The sequence below is a fragment of the Paralichthys olivaceus genome, chromosome 21 (genome assembly GCF_024713975.1).
Source record: "Paralichthys olivaceus isolate ysfri-2021 chromosome 21, ASM2471397v2, whole genome shotgun sequence".
NCBI classification, from domain to species: Eukaryota; Metazoa; Chordata; class Actinopteri; order Pleuronectiformes; family Paralichthyidae; genus Paralichthys; species Paralichthys olivaceus.
Genome location: NC_091113.1, coordinates 10,180,476 through 10,199,121, shown reverse-complemented (window position 1 = coordinate 10,199,121; position 18,646 = coordinate 10,180,476). Strand labels below are relative to the sequence as shown.

Below are 18,646 nucleotides of genomic sequence, written 5' to 3'. Positions count from 1 at the left end.
TCATTGAAGAAACAGTTGGAGTTTAAAATGTGTCATTTCTAAAACCACAAATCTCTTGTCAAAGAGGATGAAGGAAATGCCAGCGCAGAAGTTGGTCAACACTCAACACATTTACACTTAACAGAGGAAACTGACACGTCTGTCTCCCAAGTGTCTCTGCAGTTGGAGAGAAAACAGCCTCTTACTCTCTGGGAAAAAACTGACAACATCTCCCAGGTGCCTTTGCTTTCAGAAGAAGAGAATCTTTCTCCTCCTCCTCTACTCGCTCCTCCATGTCACAGTGCGCTCCTGTCGTTCCTCCTGATTTACCAGACATCCTCTTTCCCCTGCTGTCACATTTGGTACAGATGGTTAGGCTCTATGGAGTGGCCTGTCAGTCCCCATTCGGCCGCATCAGTGTGACAGGGGGCCTGATGGTTCGTGAAGGGCCCCCGACTTCCCCCAGCACAAGGACACTGACATTTCTCAAAAGGGGGGCTCGCATGTGCACTCCCCCACCGCACCACAGGAGAGAAATGAAGAAGAAGTCGGAGTTCACCCAAAGCCCGCCACGGGCTAGGAAAGCCAAAAATGGAGGGAGGAGAGAGTGTAGAAGAAGAGGAGGAGAGTGACAGGTGGAGGTTTGACTTGGGAGGAGACAGAGGAAGAGGAGGAAAGTGGGAGATAAAGAGAGGGATGGAGAAGAAAGAAGGAAACAGAAATAGTTAAAAAAGGAGTCTGAACCGTCAGAGGAGGCGTACATCAGTCATGGCTAGTGGATGTGGTCTTTATAACCCATTCAGTGCCCTTTACCACTTCACTAATCACTTCCATCAGAGACGTTGACCAACACTGACCCAAAACACACCTCTATACCTGCATCACCTGGCTGAGTCACACACACACAGACAAATATCGTCACTGCAAACATGTAGCAACAAATTCAAATTACACAAGGACCACACAAGTCTTATGAAAAAACAAGGAAAATCCTCCAAATCATTAACTGAAATATTGATTGAAATCAGGAGGTTTAATAGTTTATGATAAACAAGATTATGAATTTGAGGAGACAATCAGCCATATTATATAATGGTTGTAAATCTTTGCAGTGTATATTGTAAGACCTTAACTGAAGATTATTTTAAAACTGCTCAATAACGTTTTCTAATGTGAGAGGAGAGAATAGCAAACTGTGAAATCATCTGATGGATGAAGAATATATAATTTACTTTTTCATTATTTATTTCTACTTCTCTCTGCAGGAAATCATCCTGTTATATTATGAAATATTTTCTTTTTGTCAAGTGAAAGTTGATTGAAAATATATACATTTTAGATGGTGAATTCTGTTTTTCCTCTCCGCTTTTTGTTTGTATCTGGTATTCTTGTTTTTCTTGTTTTTCTTTAATGAATGATTATAAAGTGCAGTAAAAGAGCTGAACTCCAGTTTTACTTCCAGTTTCATCTACTCATCACCTGAATACTATTTAATGCCAGAAAAACACAAAGAATTTAATTATTAAAAAAAGAACAAGTGTAGTGTATAAAGTTTCAGTGCAAAACATTTGGTTTTTAAATAAAATAAAATTCTCATAATGAATGACCTAACCACCTCCACCCTCCGTTATACAAAGAGAAGCCATCGCCATCCAAACCTTTGCCAATTTTGTGCAAGTTGTTATATTGCATCCTGGCTGCAAGGTAGAGAGAGTCTGACAATCCAGTGAGGGGTGGTGGAGGGTGGAGGGTGGAGGGGGAGCTGCTGTATTGTAGTGCCTCCGGGCACTGCTCCCAGTCAATATATATCTCCACACACTCGCTCCTGCGCTCCCCATTTGAGCGCTGCCCTCTCAGAGCCGCTGCAGAGGAGGAGTGACAGCCACACACACTGGGACAAGCTCTAGGTACGGACCAATGCATCACCACTGCACTTTTATGTAGCTCATGGCACGAGAGCAGGTCAGTTTGTTAAGATTAAATAGTATTTTTATAAATAAGAGTTTGAGAAGAGGCCTGTTACATGATGCTTATACTGAAAAAGATACTTTAGAAGCTTATTTTAAACTGCAGAGCTTTTATTTTGTAGTATTTGATCAAGAAAAAGCATAAGTTTTGGATGTAAACTATTTTTAAAAATGTAATTATGTTGATTTATATATTGAATATTATCAAGAGGAATTTATATATTTTAAATAGTTTTGAATTCAGAATTTAATTTAAATTTTCTATTCAAAATCACTAATTTGGGATATTTGCATGTTATTGTAGAAATGTTGTTTTGATCCCTATTTATATTCATTTTAATCAGAATATAATCTTGATATATTACATTATTTTTGTCACATTGCTTCATCTGGTGTTTTTCTTTAAAGATAAATGCAAATAAAAAAACCTTCATTTCATAAATATCAGTATTAACCCTTATATTAGACATCAGTTAAAAAAAAGTGTATAAAATTCAAGCAACAACTAAGTTAAATGACAATAAAACTGCAATTTTTACAATCATGTTTCTTCTTTTGCAGATTTGTTTTCCAGAGGGAGACCAACGCCCAACAAATCCTTCTAATTTTAGGTAAAGTATTTAATTTTCAATATATAATAAAAAAAAAAACAAAAAGCTGTAAAACCTTCCATCCACCCTCCTTGTGTGTATTCACTATTCAGTGTTCCTCTGTCCCAGAGGCCGTCAGTGGTGTGGTCGTTGTTGCATGTAACTTGTCAAAGCTTTTACTGTGGTGAACCTCCTTAATTGCAACAATAGATGTTCAAGCGGTGAAGCTTGTTTGATCACTGGCCCTAAAAGCTTAAAACAAGACCGCAGGGTTGGGATATGGGGCAGCGGCGAGGGGAGGGAGGGAGGGAGAGCAAAGTGCACAGTCAGTGCAGAGTGGGGCGGATAGCGGTGGCCAGGAGAGGGTAAAAACAACCACTGTAAAAATGATTTTTATTGATCGGCTCGTAGCAGCAGCTGTTAGGCTCCATTATGAGCTCAAAGCCCAGGTCAGGGGCCCCGGGGGCGGACAAGTGAGCCAATCAAATGGTCCGCCACTAACGGGCCAACTCCGAGGGTCCAGTTGGGAGAGCGGTTGGCAGTGGCCTGCCATCCTCTGTTAGACTCACTGTGTCTTTGTGCCGTGGCTTTTATTGATGAGGTTGTAACTTGAAGGCCTCTCCATCACCTGTGTCTGCTTCACTGACCCCCCATTACAATCATTTCCTTAATGCGAGACACTGATCAGATCAGCCGGGGAAGTTTAAAATTTTATTTAATCGCGGGACCCTGAACACCACACTCACACTTTCATCTTTCAGCGACCCGAGGAAAAAAAGACAAAAATAAAAGCCTCACAGCAGTGAGTGTTTTAAGTTCTTCTCTCACCGCAGGCTTCTCCCACCGGCCTGGCTTCAAGAATGAAAAGATCACAAAGTTTTCTTTTTCAATTTAACTAAAGAGGAAAAAAAAAACATTCTTGTGTGGTATTTAAATGTATTTTCGAGGAGTGGAAGAGAGGGATATTAATTAAAGTTCTTAATGTGGAATTCCAGGCTTTTAAAATGTGAAGATGAAGAGGAGGAGAAGAATACGAAAATGAAAAGAGGATAGGAAGTTCTGACAGGAAGAGGAAAAATCCAAATATGTGACTAGGCAAAACAGAGGTTAGTTGAAAACACTAAAAAGGAATTGGACAAATCATAAAATACAATTTAAGATAATATTAAGATTAAAAAATATTATAAAGTGAGAGGTTTTTAGTCCCTTTTATACATGTCAAGTAATCATCTATTACAATAATCAAAGCCTTTATATATCTAATTTAAAACGTGAAAGTATTATGATATCAGTGAAACTGCTCATAAAAAGCTAATATTGCTTATTGAGAAATAAACTGTGAGCCAACTCTAAATGCAAACATACAAGTACAGGAGATCAGTTGAACTTATGCACCATGTCCTGACCCAGATCCCAGTCCTGGCACTAATGACGCCCTATAGGCATGATGCCAGCCTCTCATTAGGAACCAGGCCTCAAACCCCCCCCAACTCTTCTCCTATACCCGCCTCGATGCAACCCTCAGCCTGGCCGTGCACCGCCTGTAGCCGGCCTCCGAGGGGCTCCGACCCCTAAACTCGAGCAGGGCCCCTTGATAGTGTCGCGAGGGCCCCCCCCTGCACAGGTGCAGAGTCCCCTGTGACGTCCTCATTGAGCCCCCTGGCCCTGGGCCCTGCTATAGCGCCTCGTGCTGCACTGGAACTAATGAGTAGTGGCAGGTACAGTGAGAACGGAGCAGCTCGGTCCTCCCTGCAGTTAGGTTAGTGGCGACCCTCGGCTCAGGCAGACAACAAATGTGCTCTCATAATACACATATGTGCATAATGATATATGGCACCCTTCAGTGCACACAAAACTTTGTCTCGTATTTTTCGATTTTCGCACAGAGCTTCGTTCTTGTACGTTTTTCTCAGCGTCAAATCAGGAAGTGAAGAATACGTGTCCTGTAGGCTAAAGACTAAATGCCTAATCTTTGATCTGTGTTTGATATGTCGATGTTCAGCAGTTGTATTCATACAAAACTGTCTTTTTTTCACAGATTCTGCTTCACATCAATTAAGAAAATGCTCGTTTTCATCCCCACGCTTCTGCAAAACTGAAAAAAAACAACCTGAAATGATCCCTGGCACGAAAGATAGACAACCTTACAATCTATCTTGAAGTGTCATCATTTGAATACAATCACAAAATCTTTATTTATATCAAAACTCAGCCATGTCCAAGGACGATGCCTGCAAAGTGACGTCTGCCAGCAAACACAAGGAGCGCAAGCCCAAGAAGCCTCATTACATTCCCCGGCCATGGGGAAAACCCTACAACTACAAATGCTTCCAGTGTCCCTTCACCTGCATGGAGAAGTCCCACCTGTACAACCACATGAAGTACAGTCTGTGCAAAAACTCCCTGTCTCTGCTCATAGAGTCAGACTGGCCTTATAAGAAGGGCAACATCCTGCACCCGGACCAGCTCCGACCCTTTCAGCAGGCGCACGGCCTCCAGGCTCCCGGGAAAGACGAGCTGGAGCAGGCGACACGGACCATCGAGAGACAGAGGCTGCGGAGGAACGTGGAGGAGGAAGGGGAGGACAGAGAAAACCAGGGACTTGAGGAGGAAGAGGAGGGAGGACAAGGTGAGGGAGCAGAGAGCGCCGGCCTGGTGAAAGAGAGCTCGAATAACAGCCGGAGTAGAGGAGAAGCTACAGAGTGCATCGCCAAGAAAACCAAACAGCCAGAGTCAGAACTTCTGATGGCTGACATGCTCTCCCTAGAAGATCAGCTCCTACGGGCTCGCTCAGTGGAAGTAGAGGCCCAGCTAAAACACTACAAGTTATCCAAGGCGTGTCTGACAGCACCCGGGCTGCTCTCGGAGCAGTGGCGGCTGTTAGCCTCCAGCCACACGAAGGCCAAATCTGAAGGAGCTCAGCCCAGAGTGAGCAGCTCGATTCCCTGTTACCCTCCGCCCCCGAACCTGGTTGATTACCAGGATCCCACTGGACTCAATCTGTCAGTGCTCGGGGTGGGCTATCCCATCAGCCCCAGCCTCTTCTCCTACATGAACTCAGCCATTTCCAGCCCTGCCGGGGGTGTGACAGCCCAGACCCACGCTCAGCTCGCCCAGCTTCCCTTCCTGGCGTCAGCGGCCCAGCTGATGCACCCAGCCTCCGGCACGCACGCAGACAGGGCTCTCATCCCCCCTCGCCTCTACTACCCGTTTCTGTGTGAGCACACGTTCGGACAGGCCTCCGGTCAGAGCGATGCCAGCAAAGCGCTCAAGACGCCCACAAACAGTCTCGAAACAAATCCCCTGTCTGGCTTCCAGCCTAAAGTCAATCTGTGGAAAGTGCCAGCTCTGCGGCCTGGCACCACTGCTGGCTCCACGACTGGCTGGGTGTCACCTCAGAGAGACGCCCTCGACCAGGGCTACAGGCCGGGGGATAAAGTCCAGGCTGCAGCCAAAGAAAGCAAAGCGAGCTGGGGCCTGAAGAGGACGGGGGCCCCATTAGGGAACCATGAGGCACCTGTGGAGAAGAAGCCGGCAGTGGGCTTCACTCTGGAACTCCTGAAGAATATTCAGACTGCATCGACTCTGAACATGACTGCAGACAAACTTCCTTTCCAGAACAGGTAAATCCTTTTCCCTTTTTTATGATAATTATTGTGACAAGTAAAAAGAGCATCATAATTAGTTTTACCATAATATCTGCAGAGATTCTAGGAGGTAGGAGTCTTTTCTGTATAACTTTGATAGATGTCTAGTTTGAAAATATCTAAATTACTCCAATCCTCAGTTTACAGGATGCTCAGCTTCAGACCCGGCCCACTGAGCTGTGGTACAGCGACTCTCTCAGCAGTCCCAAAAGTGAAACATCCTCTATTTCAACATGTGGAAGACCCATCAGCCAAGACTCCACTGCTGCCCAGACAACGGGAGACGATCCCTCGGAGTCAGTGGGTGCTCTGCTGAGTGACCTCTCCAAGGCCTTGCAGGAGTACAAGGAGGCAGAGCGAAAAATCTCACACCTGGAGAAGGAGGACCTTCCCGCCCAGCGCCACCTCTGGGATCACCTGAGCAAAATCCGCAGCGAACTCTCCCACATACACCAGGCGCTGGAGAGGACTGCACGCCAGAGCGACGGGCCACTCGACCTCTCAGTCAAGAGGGACTCAACGAATCTGGTTGCCAACCAGGGCACAAGAGAGGATGGCAGTCTGAAGGGGAACAGCACAGAGACGGAGGAGGACGACGAGGAGCTGGAGGAGAGGAGGGAGGAAGAGGAGGATGAGAGCGAGAGGAAGGCGATGAAGGCCTCGCTGGAGAGTCGCAAGCAGTCGCTGGACATGTTGATCAAGATGAGTCAGGCAACGGTGGTAAACACAGAGGTTCTGTCTCCGGGTGGACTCGGCATCAGGCCCAGTCCGGCTGAGGCCTTATGGCCGAGCAGAACAACAAAGTGTGAGGCAGACTCCAGCGTCCTGCTCTGCCCCGACGGCCGTTCAGTGGTGTTCACCGACATCCCGGTCTCTGCAAAAACCTCAAAGAGACCCCCGTCTATACAGCGGCTGGAAGCTCAGTGTCCTCCGAGCCCTCTGACAGCTACTGACAACTAATCCTCTGACTGTAATATAACTGATTCTGTCCACAAATGCAGTTATGGTTACCAGCATGCCTTTGAGTATCACTGGCTGAACAAGGATGGTCACTATTATTCTCAGTTTACCTTCACAAAAAAGAAACGTATGGCACCTTATAAGAAAAATGAATCATAATTTGGAAGAGAAGGATTTTAATGCACTAAGAACATTGATTGTTATGATAATATTCTCCAGAAATTAATTTTCAAAGGTAACATCAGCACGGAAATGATTAAGTCCATTAAAATGATGCTGTGAGACAATCCTTTGAATGGATTTGTAAATACTGTATTTACCATACATGTAAGTAAAATGTTTTTAAAGTGTAAATGGTTTTATATGGAGGATGTCATGTGAGGCTGGATGAAAATAAAATGTATTATACACACACTGTATTTCTTTGAAATTAAATGAGAAAAAAAACAGTGTTTCAGTCTTTTTAAAGAAAATTGGGAAACACAAGAAATAATAGATTTGGATCAGATTGTGTAAATTGACATTTTCTACAATTTTGTTGGAATAAGAATTTATCACTTTTAAAAAGACAGTGAGGTTAAATCATCACTTCCATGAAAATTTAGAGTCTATATAAAAAAAAAACAGATCCACAGTGGCAGCTCCACTCCTCCTCTAGTGGCCCTGACAGAGTCGGGTGGCGATGCTAAAGGTGAACTAGCTCCTCAAGCTAAGTCCCCGTCAGTAGACTCACCTGTGTCGCTGCTCCTGAATCCAACAGACCCCCTGCAAAGGTCAGGGACCCCGGATGCCCGAGCTGCACACTTGTCTGCCCCCAGGAGGGGCCCCCAGCGCTGGGTGCTACGTCCTCTGGTCCCTTCACTCTCTCACACAGTCGAGATGCAGCTGCAAAGGTCAGCTGCCAGGACCAGAAGAGCCACGACGGGACGATGAGCCTGAAGACGTCAAAGCACCTTTTACTTTATTTCTTTGATTTACATTTGACATGGGAAATATCCTAATTATTACAAATAATCATAAAAATAAGCCTCTGATCTCAAATTAATTTTGAAATTAATATTAACAATCAATTCTAGTCATGATGAATATCTTAATATGATCTTAAAGTTACTAGTTAGTTTATGAGCAAAACACCAGGCAGGACAGCAGCATTGTTATGTATTATAGCTGAAGTGAAGCCAGGACCTGCTGAGAGCGCCCTCCTGTGGACAAAAGATTTGAAAGCATCTGAGTTTCACTAATTTACTTTCAGCAGCATTGATTCACAGATAAAAGAAAACGCAAAAACAAAGACTGAAAGATATGTGAAATGGAGATACTGAAGTAAAATAAAAGTATCTCAGATTTGTTCTGAGGCAGTGAATGTTCTGAGACGTTCTTAAGATTCATTCACAAGGCAAAAGAGGTCACTGTGACTTTGACCTTCGACCATCAAATTGTGATCTGGATATCTTCACTTTTTTATTCAGGTTTCAAATATACTACAAATAATAAATAAATGTACGTCATAATGAACAACCGGAAAACATAACACCTCGGGCCACAGGCTGTCGCTGGCAAGAAAAATTCTACTGCAGGATTTCCAAACACTTCATTTATTTGACGTTATACATTCAAATGAAAATAAAAAATATTCATATATATATATATTTCATATAGAGCTAGTGAGCAAGGTACAAGTTTAAAACAAAACACAGAAGTCGTCTGTGTGGCATATATATATACAAGGCGTGGTTTGAATACTATACAGTGTGTATCCATAGCTGCACAGGTTTTATGGATGTTTATATTCTTCACTCAGTTGAGGCACGACTAGATTTCAGTGGGAGGTCAGGGACTGGGCCAAGTGCTTCAAGACTGCCGCTTACAGTAAAAACATTTCAATTTCAACACCTAAGCAGTAGGACTTGCAAAGCCAAGCTTAATGAGTGTCAAAGAGCTCCACACTAAAGCATTAAAGTAGGAAAATGAGGCAACGTGATCATTCTGCAGTTCTGTACAGTCATGCAAAGTCCCAAAGAGTTTTTATATGAGATGATATTCTCTCACATCATGAGTCAAAACTGAGCAAACACAAATTCAGGTTCAAAGAAACTTGAAAAAAAGAGAAATCCAGTATCACTAACAAGTCACGGCTGTTCACTACAGAAGTCAGGATGTTTGGTTGCACTGCAATAATTGACTCAATGCCACTACACCGATTTGAGACGAAGAAAAAAAAGCTTCCTCAAGTAGTCAAGTGATAAGTGCAATCCCACAATCCCACACCCCCTCTTCCCCCTTCACACACAGACACTCCATCTTTTTGTTTCCTATAAAACTCTCATACACAAGCAAGTTAAGCATCACATTGTTTCTCCACTACCAGTCAAACCATAGTTATAATACAGCAGATGCCCCAACGATCAACAGCAAACCATACTCTGACATATATCCAGTAGTTATGTACAACACAACTGGTGCAACTTTAAACACATTTAAAATCATTAGATATAGAAAATGTAACAATAATAAAATACAGCAGATACTTAATTCATAATGGGAAATATATATTATTAATTATACTGTGTATTGCTGTTTTGGCATTTTGGAGGATCAATAAAAATGTTGTCATGAATCCCTCTCACAGCTTATTTGACACGTCTCCAGTTTGGACAGATTATACATCTATATATTCTTTCAACAGATCTAACACAGGATTGATTCAGTAAAACAGTTTTATATTAATAAAAAAAAAAGATCAATCAAACTAATGACAACTTATCAGAGGCATGGAAGCAGCAGGTCCATGTTCAGAATCGACCTTTGTGAAGAACTGTTTCTATTTCCTATGAGAGTCTTCAGCTGATGCTGCTCTTTATGAGGACCAGAAACCAAGACAAGGGAAGAGAACAGAAACTTCAGATTCTTGATGTTCAAATCTTTTTGGAATCTTTTGCCTCAAAAAGCTTCATGCGCTCCTGCACACTGAGTCCCTCTTTCAGGCTCTGTGGAGGGTATGGAGAGGAGAGTGAATTATCTTTAACAGATGGTGAGGACACGTGACCATGTGGGCAAAAGAAAAGTATTAAAAAACACAAAAACACACTCAGACAACACTTGTGTTTTAAGAAGCTGTCGAGCCTAAAGACTTCTCTGCTCTGGATGACAAACTTTAGGTCGAACAGTAAGACACACAGGTGGTTATGAAGGAATACACTCATGCCACATAAGAGCGCAACACAAGTTCAAACACTGATTCAAAGACTCACAAGCAGACAAACAAGAGTCATCAGGAGATGACGTATTCCTCTGAAACCCGCACAAAGTTTATTTTCCAACCAATTGGAAATACTGTACAGAGGTGAAATTAAACCATGCAGGTGATTTACCTGACACACTAAGAACTGTTGGTAATATTCAACTGAGGGGTGGGCACTACATTCAGCTTTGGTGGTGCAGGCTGGGACACAGTTGGGGGGGGATAGGGGAGATCATGCGAGGGGGGTTAGGGCATGCTTTGCTCTACATCATGCTATACCTACAGCACGTCTTGGGGTGGGGGGTGGGGGGGAATCACCCCACAATGGGAGTGTCAGCTATCCCATGAGACCTGTTCAGTGACAGACTGACAGAACACACAGATGACAAACTAATGGGACTTTTCACTGAAAGCGTCCTGATCAACAATTGTAGAACACATTTCTACTGCATGTGTAAAAAATCTGCACAACCCAACCTGGATACACAATGTCGCACACACAGAGAACTGACATGGCAGCTTTTAGAGTGTGTGGGTTTGAATTTGAAGTAATGTGCCATAAACCAGCAAAAAATAATAAAACTAATTTCAGGAAATCTGACACTCACCTTTGACCTTATGCCTCTCAGTTGCCTGGAGGTTGTTGATTTTTCTTTTTTTATGAAATCTGGATTACTCTTTGATTTCATGATATCTAAAAAACAACAACATAATGTCATTATCATCATTTAAGCTTTATCGTATAGTAAGTGTAATTTCCAACAACACAGGTCATTCCCTTTGTCAGTAAATGAACAAAAATGAACTCGTTGTCATGACATCACTCATAAATGCTCTAATATCGGACGAAAATAAACTTTGGCATGATAAATAAAAAGAGTTATTCTAATTTAACCAGTGTTTAATAATAATAATAAAAAAATTAATTTACTCTCTGTACCGTATCCAGATGTGACCGATCCATCGACGGTCCTCTCGCCTAAAGCTTCAGTGGCAATGAGCAGTTTCTCCTTCAGTTTGCTGATGTCACAGTCAGCCTTTGCTTTCACTATGCTGAGCTCTGTATAGATGTCCTTATATTTGTCTGTGGCATATTTCTTGTCCTGGTGAAATTAAAGTCAACTTAGATACAGTTTGGTTAAAAGACAAACAGCTAAGGGTAAAATAGTTTACATTTGTTTTTCTTACCCTTAGAGCAGACTGCAGTTCATCTTTCAAAGAGTGGATTTCCTGTTTAAGGTACTGGATCTCTGACTCCTTTATACGAAGCAACACCTACAAGATGGAGAAAGACACTCACTTAGATTAAAGAGATTAGAGATTAAAGAGCAAGTCCATATTATTGGTTTGTGTGCGTGCACATACCTCTAGTTCATATACATCTTTGCCTTGGGTAAGCGGGGACAGTGCCATTTCACCACTGAAACAGGAGCGCATCCGGATGATCTCTGCACTCAGGCGATTATTCAACTCCTGCCACACAGACAAAAGTTACTCTGCATCGCTATGGACAGTGATGGTTTTCATTTGTGTATTTGCATGTATGTGTATCCGAACCTGGTTGTGAGCATTTAGCTCCTGGTTCTCTCTCTGACACTGCCTGAGGGCCTGCCTCTCGGCCTCCAGCGCCTGGGCCAGGTGAGCGTTCTCCAGACACTTCTGAGAGTACTGCTCGGACAACACCTCCAGCTCTCTCTGGATGGACTGCAGCTCCTCCCTGGACAATCACAGCATCAGAAGATCAGCTGGAGTTCTGATATTTACCAACTGTGTTTATAGTTTTTCTCAGGACAAAAGGAGATGGGTCATTTCATAATGTAAAGGATATTCCCAAAAGCCATTTTAAAATTAAGACTTAAGATGAAGTTTTTTACAGTTTTTCTTACAGCAACACAGACATTAAAGGCTGAAGGGTTTGTCTGATTGTTCACCTCCTAAACCATTAATACCATTAATGACATTCTCTCAGTGTTAGGATTCGTTTACCTCTAAATGCCTACATCTTTTATATTTTGTATTCATAGAACATGTATGCTCTTTTCCCACTATGCTACTCATTTAAATTTTAATAATAAATGTCAAATTGTCAAAACAACATACTGGTATTGTAAGCGGAGCTCATCAATGTCAGAGTTCAGTCCACTCAGTTGGGAGCGCTGGGTCTTCTCCAGTTCCTCCTTGTGTGCATTTTTCATAGCTTCAATAGCTGCAGTAGAGATCAATCATCCACATTCAGTTCGAGTATGCCAGTATTGATTCAACCACAGAAATCATGAGTGGTAGCAGAATTAATTTCTTTACCAGCAATTGTCGCAGCAGTTTCCTCAGCCAAGAGTCTCTCCCGCTCTTCCATGAGTTTGGAGATCTCCCTCTGGTGCTGCCTCTGGAGGTCTTCTATCACCTTGTGGTGGGTGTCTTCCATTGCAGCAAACCCACGTTCACACGTGGCCTACAAAACCAGAGGGTCCAGATTCTTTCATCACATAATTAAATGTGCACACAATAAACCACCTGCATTTTATTTTGTGACTATAGATTCAGTGCAACATCTATTACTGTGCTAGCTCACTACATGGTGTGTCATGCAAAATCAGTGACAGAAGCCATGCAAGCTTTGTTCAGATTTGAACCCCAGCTATGTTAAAAATAGTGAGTTAAGGTGGTTAAATTCTAATTCCATCCAATCATTCTGTTGGTAATAGACCAGACTTCCCTCTTGTTTTGAATATGGGAAATGGTATGTCAATAATGCCAGAATAAAGAGGCAATGCAAGAAGTAAATTAGACATTTTGGATATTTAATTGTCTGACAAACCTGTAATTGATTGCCTTTATTCATAATAAAAACTTAGTAAAACTTCTAAGGATGTCCCATAATAATTCACAGGTCTAAACAGATTCACATTGACGCTAACCTCTCCACTTATAATATTCAAAGACTATCTTTAGATTAGATTAGATTAGATTAGATATACTTTATTCATCCCACAACGGGGAAAAAAAAGACATTATACGATATATGACATGAAGTCTTCAAACTGTGACACAGGCTTTACGTTCCAAATATAGAGTTTTATCTTTAGAGCCCAACCAATATATAGATTTTTTCCAATATCGATAAAATGGCCAATATATATATATATATATATATATATATTAAAAAATAAATTAAGTTGCTGATATTTAGCCCTCATATTAAAAAGAAATTAATAAAAAAGAAGTATAATTGAGGTATGTTTTTTTTTTACAGCTTAACCATTAATTTAATTATAAATAACTATAAATCAGATGAATACAAATACAACCAAATACATAGAATTTGAATTAATACAATATATGAAATATTATTCTAGTAAAATACAAACAAATGCACATCTGTTCTACATTCTTCAGTGAAATAAAGGTTTTCATATATGCATTTATAGTCAAACAAACCTATATGAAGGCTCATAGCGTGATTCTGGAACAAAAAGGTGAACTGAAAAAAGGCATTCCTAGAACCACACTGGCTAAAAGGTTAAAGATTTATTTTGCAGGAAAGACAAAGCAAAAAGTAGGAAGGACATCCCTAAGAGCTCTGATTACAATTATTTTAGAGTTTGAATAGATATTGATTTAGATTTGCGGTTATTCTGAAATCACACCATTTCCCAATTCCAAATGATTATTGAATATTAGTTGATTGACGAACAAAAGCAACAGGTTATTTAATTCATCCTCTATTCATCTACTAGTCTATCACTTATACACACAAAACATTTTACGAAATATTGAAAGAGCAAAAACCTTAAGACTTTCAAAGTCTCTCTGGTATTTCTCTCTCAGGCTGGCCACATCTCCTTCGAGGTGCTTGTTCTCCAGTTCGTCCCTCATGGTGTTCATCTGAGTCTCCAGCTCCTGGATCCGGTCCTTGAGAACCACCATTGAGTCCACCTCAGACATATTTTGAGCATCTTCCCCCTTCCCCTGCTCCTCCTCTTCCATTGGTATTATGGCCTCATCACACGGTAGCGAGTGCGAAACCTCAGAACCTTTTTTGACCTTCAGGTGCTCTTTGACACACTGAATATTTTCCACATACTGGGAATGTAACTTTTCAATCTCCTCTGTGTGGATGTGCTGGAGCTCACAGATCCTCTGTTCAAACTGCTCCTCCAGTTTCTTCACATGATCCTGGTGCTGCTCCTTCATGGTGTCCATGTCCACTAGCAGAACCTCTAACTTTCGTTGGCTGTCGGCCAATGTCTCAATGAGGGCCAGCTCTGTAGAAGCATGGCCTTGCTCTGCTTGCTGTAGCTCTTTCTTGTGCATCTGATTCAGCTGTTCAGTGTCCTGCCGGTAGTGTTCCTCCAGGAGGGCCAGTTGCTCCTGCTGCTGGGAGAGCTGATTCACACGTTTGCTTATCTCACTCCTCAGGCTTTGGTTCTCCATTTCTAGAGTGGCCACTGTCTGCGTGAAACTCAAGCGCTCCTCCTGTAAGGATGCTTCAAATTTTTCCTGGATTGCAGTGACATTGTGGGCATGCTGCTGGACAAGAGCATCCATGTTCTGACCTGTCTGTTTGCACCAACCCAAGTCTTGTTCATGCATTGCCCGTAGCCTACATGCCACATAAGCCACCTGAGCCTGAATAAGGGCTTCACGCATACAAAGAGAGGTACTAGAGAAATTCTGTGAAGTTTGGTGCCCAAAAAGAGCCCAGATCATTTTAGCCAGCCCTGGATGGTTTTCACCATCTTCTATCTCTTGAGCATACTTATGGAGAATTGCTGCTTGTCGCTGAAGCTCATTGGCCAGATTGTCATGTGCATTTTGCAGCATATCAATAGAGTCAACACCACAAGAGGGCATTTCTTCAGCCAAGTGTCTGTCTACAATTTTCTCAGCCAAGTCTCGCGCTGCTTCCATTTCAATCTGCTCCATGTAAGGAGCAAGTTCAGGGGGTTGAACATCAGCTAACTTTTGTTTATTAAAGCCAAAGTTTTTTTTGACCTCCTTTATTACATTTTTCAAATCCGGCCTTTTGGAAGCTTCGATAATTGCTTTCAGAGCCATTTCCCTTTGATTTAGGTTAGTATGCGCTTCAGTCAACTCCCTTTTCAGTATTTTGAATTTGTCTTCATAGCAAAGCTTAAGGTTTTGAATAGAGTAGGCTAGTTCTGCTTTAATGAAGGTGTTAAAGACTGTGGGATCATCTACACTAGCTGACACACTGCCCTCTTTGCATTTTGCAACATCTTCCTCAGTTTTGTCCAATTCTTTCCAGAACGCACTCTCTAACATCAGCTTCCTGGTCAAGACATCAGCATAAACTATTGCCAAGCAATCTTTGTCACTCTTTTTAATGTTGTCGATGTCTTCCCATATCTCTGCAAGAGCATGTAGAATGTCAGACTTCGACGTTTGTATCAATAAAGCCATTTTATTCAAAACTACAGCCTCAAAAGACAAGGTTTTGGCAAAGAGCTGCAGAGCTTCTCTATCTCGAGTCTCTGGGGTTTGATTCTGATGGACAGCTGGTGTTTGTTCTTCCAACGTCTTTTGTCCTTGTTGGATGTACAGTGATGCATTGAACAAATCGCTCTCTATCTCTGACAATGAATGCAGCTGTGAACCAGTTGTATTATAAGAACCACTGAGAATAGACCTGACTTTCTCTCGACTGTTTTCCACGCACAGCAGGGCCTTGGCATAATGCTTATTGGCAAGACAACTACTCTTTATCCCACAACTCAACTCTTTCTCTGGGTGATGGTCCGTTTCTGTCATCTGTTGATCAATCTGGGACATCTCGTCTGCTTGGGTGGATTGCTGCTCTTCTAGATTCTGTGTGAGGTTTCTTAGCTTATCCTCAGTGGCAAGCAGTTTAGTTTCGAGGGCATGTATGATGGAGATAAACTTCTCTGGGTCACTAGTATGTGGCATATCAGAGCAGATATTTCCTCCAGTTAAACCGATGTCTTCATTTACATCTTGGTCATCTTTTTGTCCTGCCTCCACTAAAGTACTGCCCACATGACCACTACTTGCTTGGCCAGTGACCAGGCCCTCTAAGCTTATGTATTTTTGGCACTGAATACTGGAAAAACGTATCCTTGATCTCTTGGCTAGAGACTCCTGATCATCTGGGGCGTTCTCTGACTTGGATGTATTGTTAAAGGAATGACAAAGTTCTGTGTTTGGTGATATGGAGGCTGATGTTTTAACTCTTCCCTTTTTGCTCTGTGCTGGGATTTGTTGTCTTTCCATTTGTAGGTCAGCGTAGCCCAACTGCAGGGCATTGAGATGCTGTTCAAGCTCTGCAATACGGTCCTCTGCAACCACAAGCTTGGCTTGCAGATCCTTTTCAGCACTACAGGGCTCAACCTTTTCTAAGAGGCTCAGACTCATTTGACAGAGAAGCTCCTCCTTTGCTTGCAACTTCTGTTCCGTTTCCTCCAAGCTGCTGCCAAGTACTGTCATTTTAACAAGTGCCTCTTTTAGGTCCTCTTCCTTGCGTTCCACTAGCCTTTCATACATCTCCTTAGTTTGCCGGATCTCTTCCTCTTTTTCTCTAAGGAACTGACTCATTTTCTGAAACTCCTGGGTAGCCCTATCATATGAGTGCTCCAGTGTGTAGTACTCTGACTCTTCAGTTTCCAGACATTTGCGGAGCTTGTTCACCTCACGGTCAGCTTCTGCAATCTGGTTGATAAGCTCCTGACAACGGCAAGTTAGGTGGCCCTTCTCTTCTTCTAGCCTCCGCACACTCTCCCTCAATGAGTCAACCATGTCAATCTTATGAGTCAGTTCTTCTTGTAACTTTAACATTTCCTCACTGCATTCTTTGCCTGCGGAGGATCGCCTCCCTCTCAACAGAGCCTCTACCTGCTGCTCAGCCTCAAGCAGATTGTCCTCCAACTCTTTCTGGGCCATTTCAGCCTGAGTTAATTTTCTGCACAGATTCTGTCTTTCCCTCTCATGACTCTCTTGCATGCTATGCTGCTCCTTCCTCAGGCGCTCCTCCTTCAAAGCTTGGCCCTCCTCAGTAGCACTTAGTCGAGCAGTCACCTCTTGCAGCCTCTCCTGCAACCTCTGTACCTCTCGAATGTGGTCTCGTTGCAGGGCCTGCTGGTGCTCGAGGTGTCTGAGGGCCTGGTTCCTCTCTAAGAGGCAGGCCTCTACTTCACGGAGTCTGTCCTCACTGTCTTTCAGCTGGGCACGTAGGGTGGCCTCACTTTTTCCATATTCTACTTCTTGTTCCTTTGAACGCTCCTGCTCCAACTTGAGCTCATTGCGCATTCGGGCCACAGCCTGTTCACTGGCCAAGATTTCAGCCATTGCACATGCTAGTTTACCCTGCAGAGCTTGAATATCAGTCTCATGGCGGTCTACAGCGTCCTGAGCTTCAGTGTAGCTTCTCTTTAATGTCCTAATCTGTTGCTGAGCAAGGTCCTGTTTGCGCTTTTGGGCTTCCAATTCACCCTGCAAATCTTGATTAAGCTTGTGCAAACGTTGCCATGGCACTCTGTGCGGTGAAGAGGAAGGGGATGTTGCACTCTTGAAAAAGATTGATGAGACATTTCATTAATGACATCACCTTATTTCCCCTACCATATACGGAGAGCCACATCTCAGATGTTACCAGGGAAATGTTTTGTTTTTCTCCTTTCTTAATAAGCACCTCTTTTGATCAGTGCTTTTCTCCAGGCTTCCACTGTGCTTTTTCAGAGGTGACTTGCAAACAGGGTTTTACATGGGATTACATGAAAACACCTTCCCAAAGAAATAAACAAACAAACAAATAAAAACCTTCAATGGGAGACTAACACGGAAAATAACAAATATCTGCACAACATAAAAAAAGAAATTAGTAAATGTATGCAATTCTGAAACACCAAACAGCATGCAGATGTCAAGCTAGGAAAGGAAACAAACAAAGCACAGATGAACAGAGAGAAAAAGCACAGCGCAAGGCCTATTGATTACTTTTCTTACCTTAAGCATATCAGATCAAATCACTTGTTTTCCCAGTAGATGTGAAACTCCGTAAAAACAGTTAGCGAAAAACTCATGCCAAGAAAACCACAACCATGCGTTAACAGTTTCAGTTTCAGAAAGCACCCACACCTGTTAGTTGAATGCTATAAGTAACAGTAAATACACACCAATCTGTCATGAGCCAAAACTAAATTACAATCTATCAAGTACTGTGGCACAGTTGATAATATTACTGCACCACACGTTTTACCAGCACATGTATAGGACCTTACAAACCTTGCA

At 42.5% G+C, this 18,646-nt stretch overlaps 2 protein-coding genes across 14 annotated transcripts in view; one reads left to right on the top strand and one right to left on the bottom strand.

The window, feature by feature from the left end:
* Positions 1 to 1,778: 1,778 nt before the first annotated feature.
* On the top strand, positions 1,779 to 7,592 carry prr35 (proline rich 35). Of its 2 annotated transcripts, none has more exons than XM_069517168.1 (4): positions 1,779 to 1,886; positions 2,508 to 2,557; positions 4,575 to 6,159; positions 6,324 to 7,592. In XM_069517168.1, exons 3-4 carry the CDS (start codon positions 4,751 to 4,753, stop codon positions 7,141 to 7,143), a joined length of 2,229 nt encoding a protein of 742 aa, XP_069373269.1. In that variant the 5' UTR covers positions 1,779 to 1,886; positions 2,508 to 2,557; positions 4,575 to 4,750; the 3' UTR covers positions 7,144 to 7,592. The 2 variants fall into 2 exon arrangements, with proteins under 2 accessions (XP_069373269.1, XP_069373270.1); XM_069517169.1 differs by having other exon boundaries at positions 1,795 to 1,941.
* Positions 7,593 to 8,722: 1,130 nt separating this feature from the next.
* Positions 8,723 to 18,646, bottom strand: part of LOC109626918 (uncharacterized) — a 47,462-nt gene continuing 37,538 nt past the window's right edge. For 8 of the 12 annotated variants that reach the window (XM_069517161.1, XM_020083161.2, XM_069517162.1 and 5 more), the window contains 9 exons: positions 14,171 to 17,923; positions 12,686 to 12,833; positions 12,485 to 12,590; positions 11,942 to 12,101; positions 11,750 to 11,857; positions 11,573 to 11,659; positions 11,316 to 11,487; positions 10,993 to 11,078; positions 8,723 to 10,130 (listed from right to left, as the gene is read on the bottom strand). In XM_069517161.1, the coding sequence (XP_069373262.1) occupies positions 10,059 to 10,130; positions 10,993 to 11,078; positions 11,316 to 11,487; positions 11,573 to 11,659; positions 11,750 to 11,857; positions 11,942 to 12,101; positions 12,485 to 12,590; positions 12,686 to 12,833; positions 14,171 to 17,923 (4,692 nt within the window). In that variant the 3' untranslated portion in view covers positions 8,723 to 10,058. Of the gene's footprint in view, positions 10,131 to 10,667; positions 10,751 to 10,992; positions 11,079 to 11,315; positions 11,488 to 11,572; positions 11,660 to 11,749; positions 11,858 to 11,941; positions 12,102 to 12,484; positions 12,591 to 12,685; positions 12,834 to 14,170; positions 17,924 to 18,646 lie in introns of all 12 variants that reach the window. The other 4 variants (XM_020083159.2, XM_069517167.1, XR_011239668.1 and 1 more) reach the window with 3 other exon arrangements.

Bases quoted from the DNA above. Each gene is read 5' to 3' on its own strand.
- prr35 (XM_069517168.1), top strand. From the start codon at position 4,751: ATGTCCAAGGACGATGCCTGCAAAGTGACGTCTGCCAGCAAACACAAG. The intron at 6,160-6,323 runs GTAAATCCTTTT...TCCAATCCTCAG, and splicing joins AAACTTCCTTTCCAGAACAG to TTTACAGGATGCTCAGCTTC.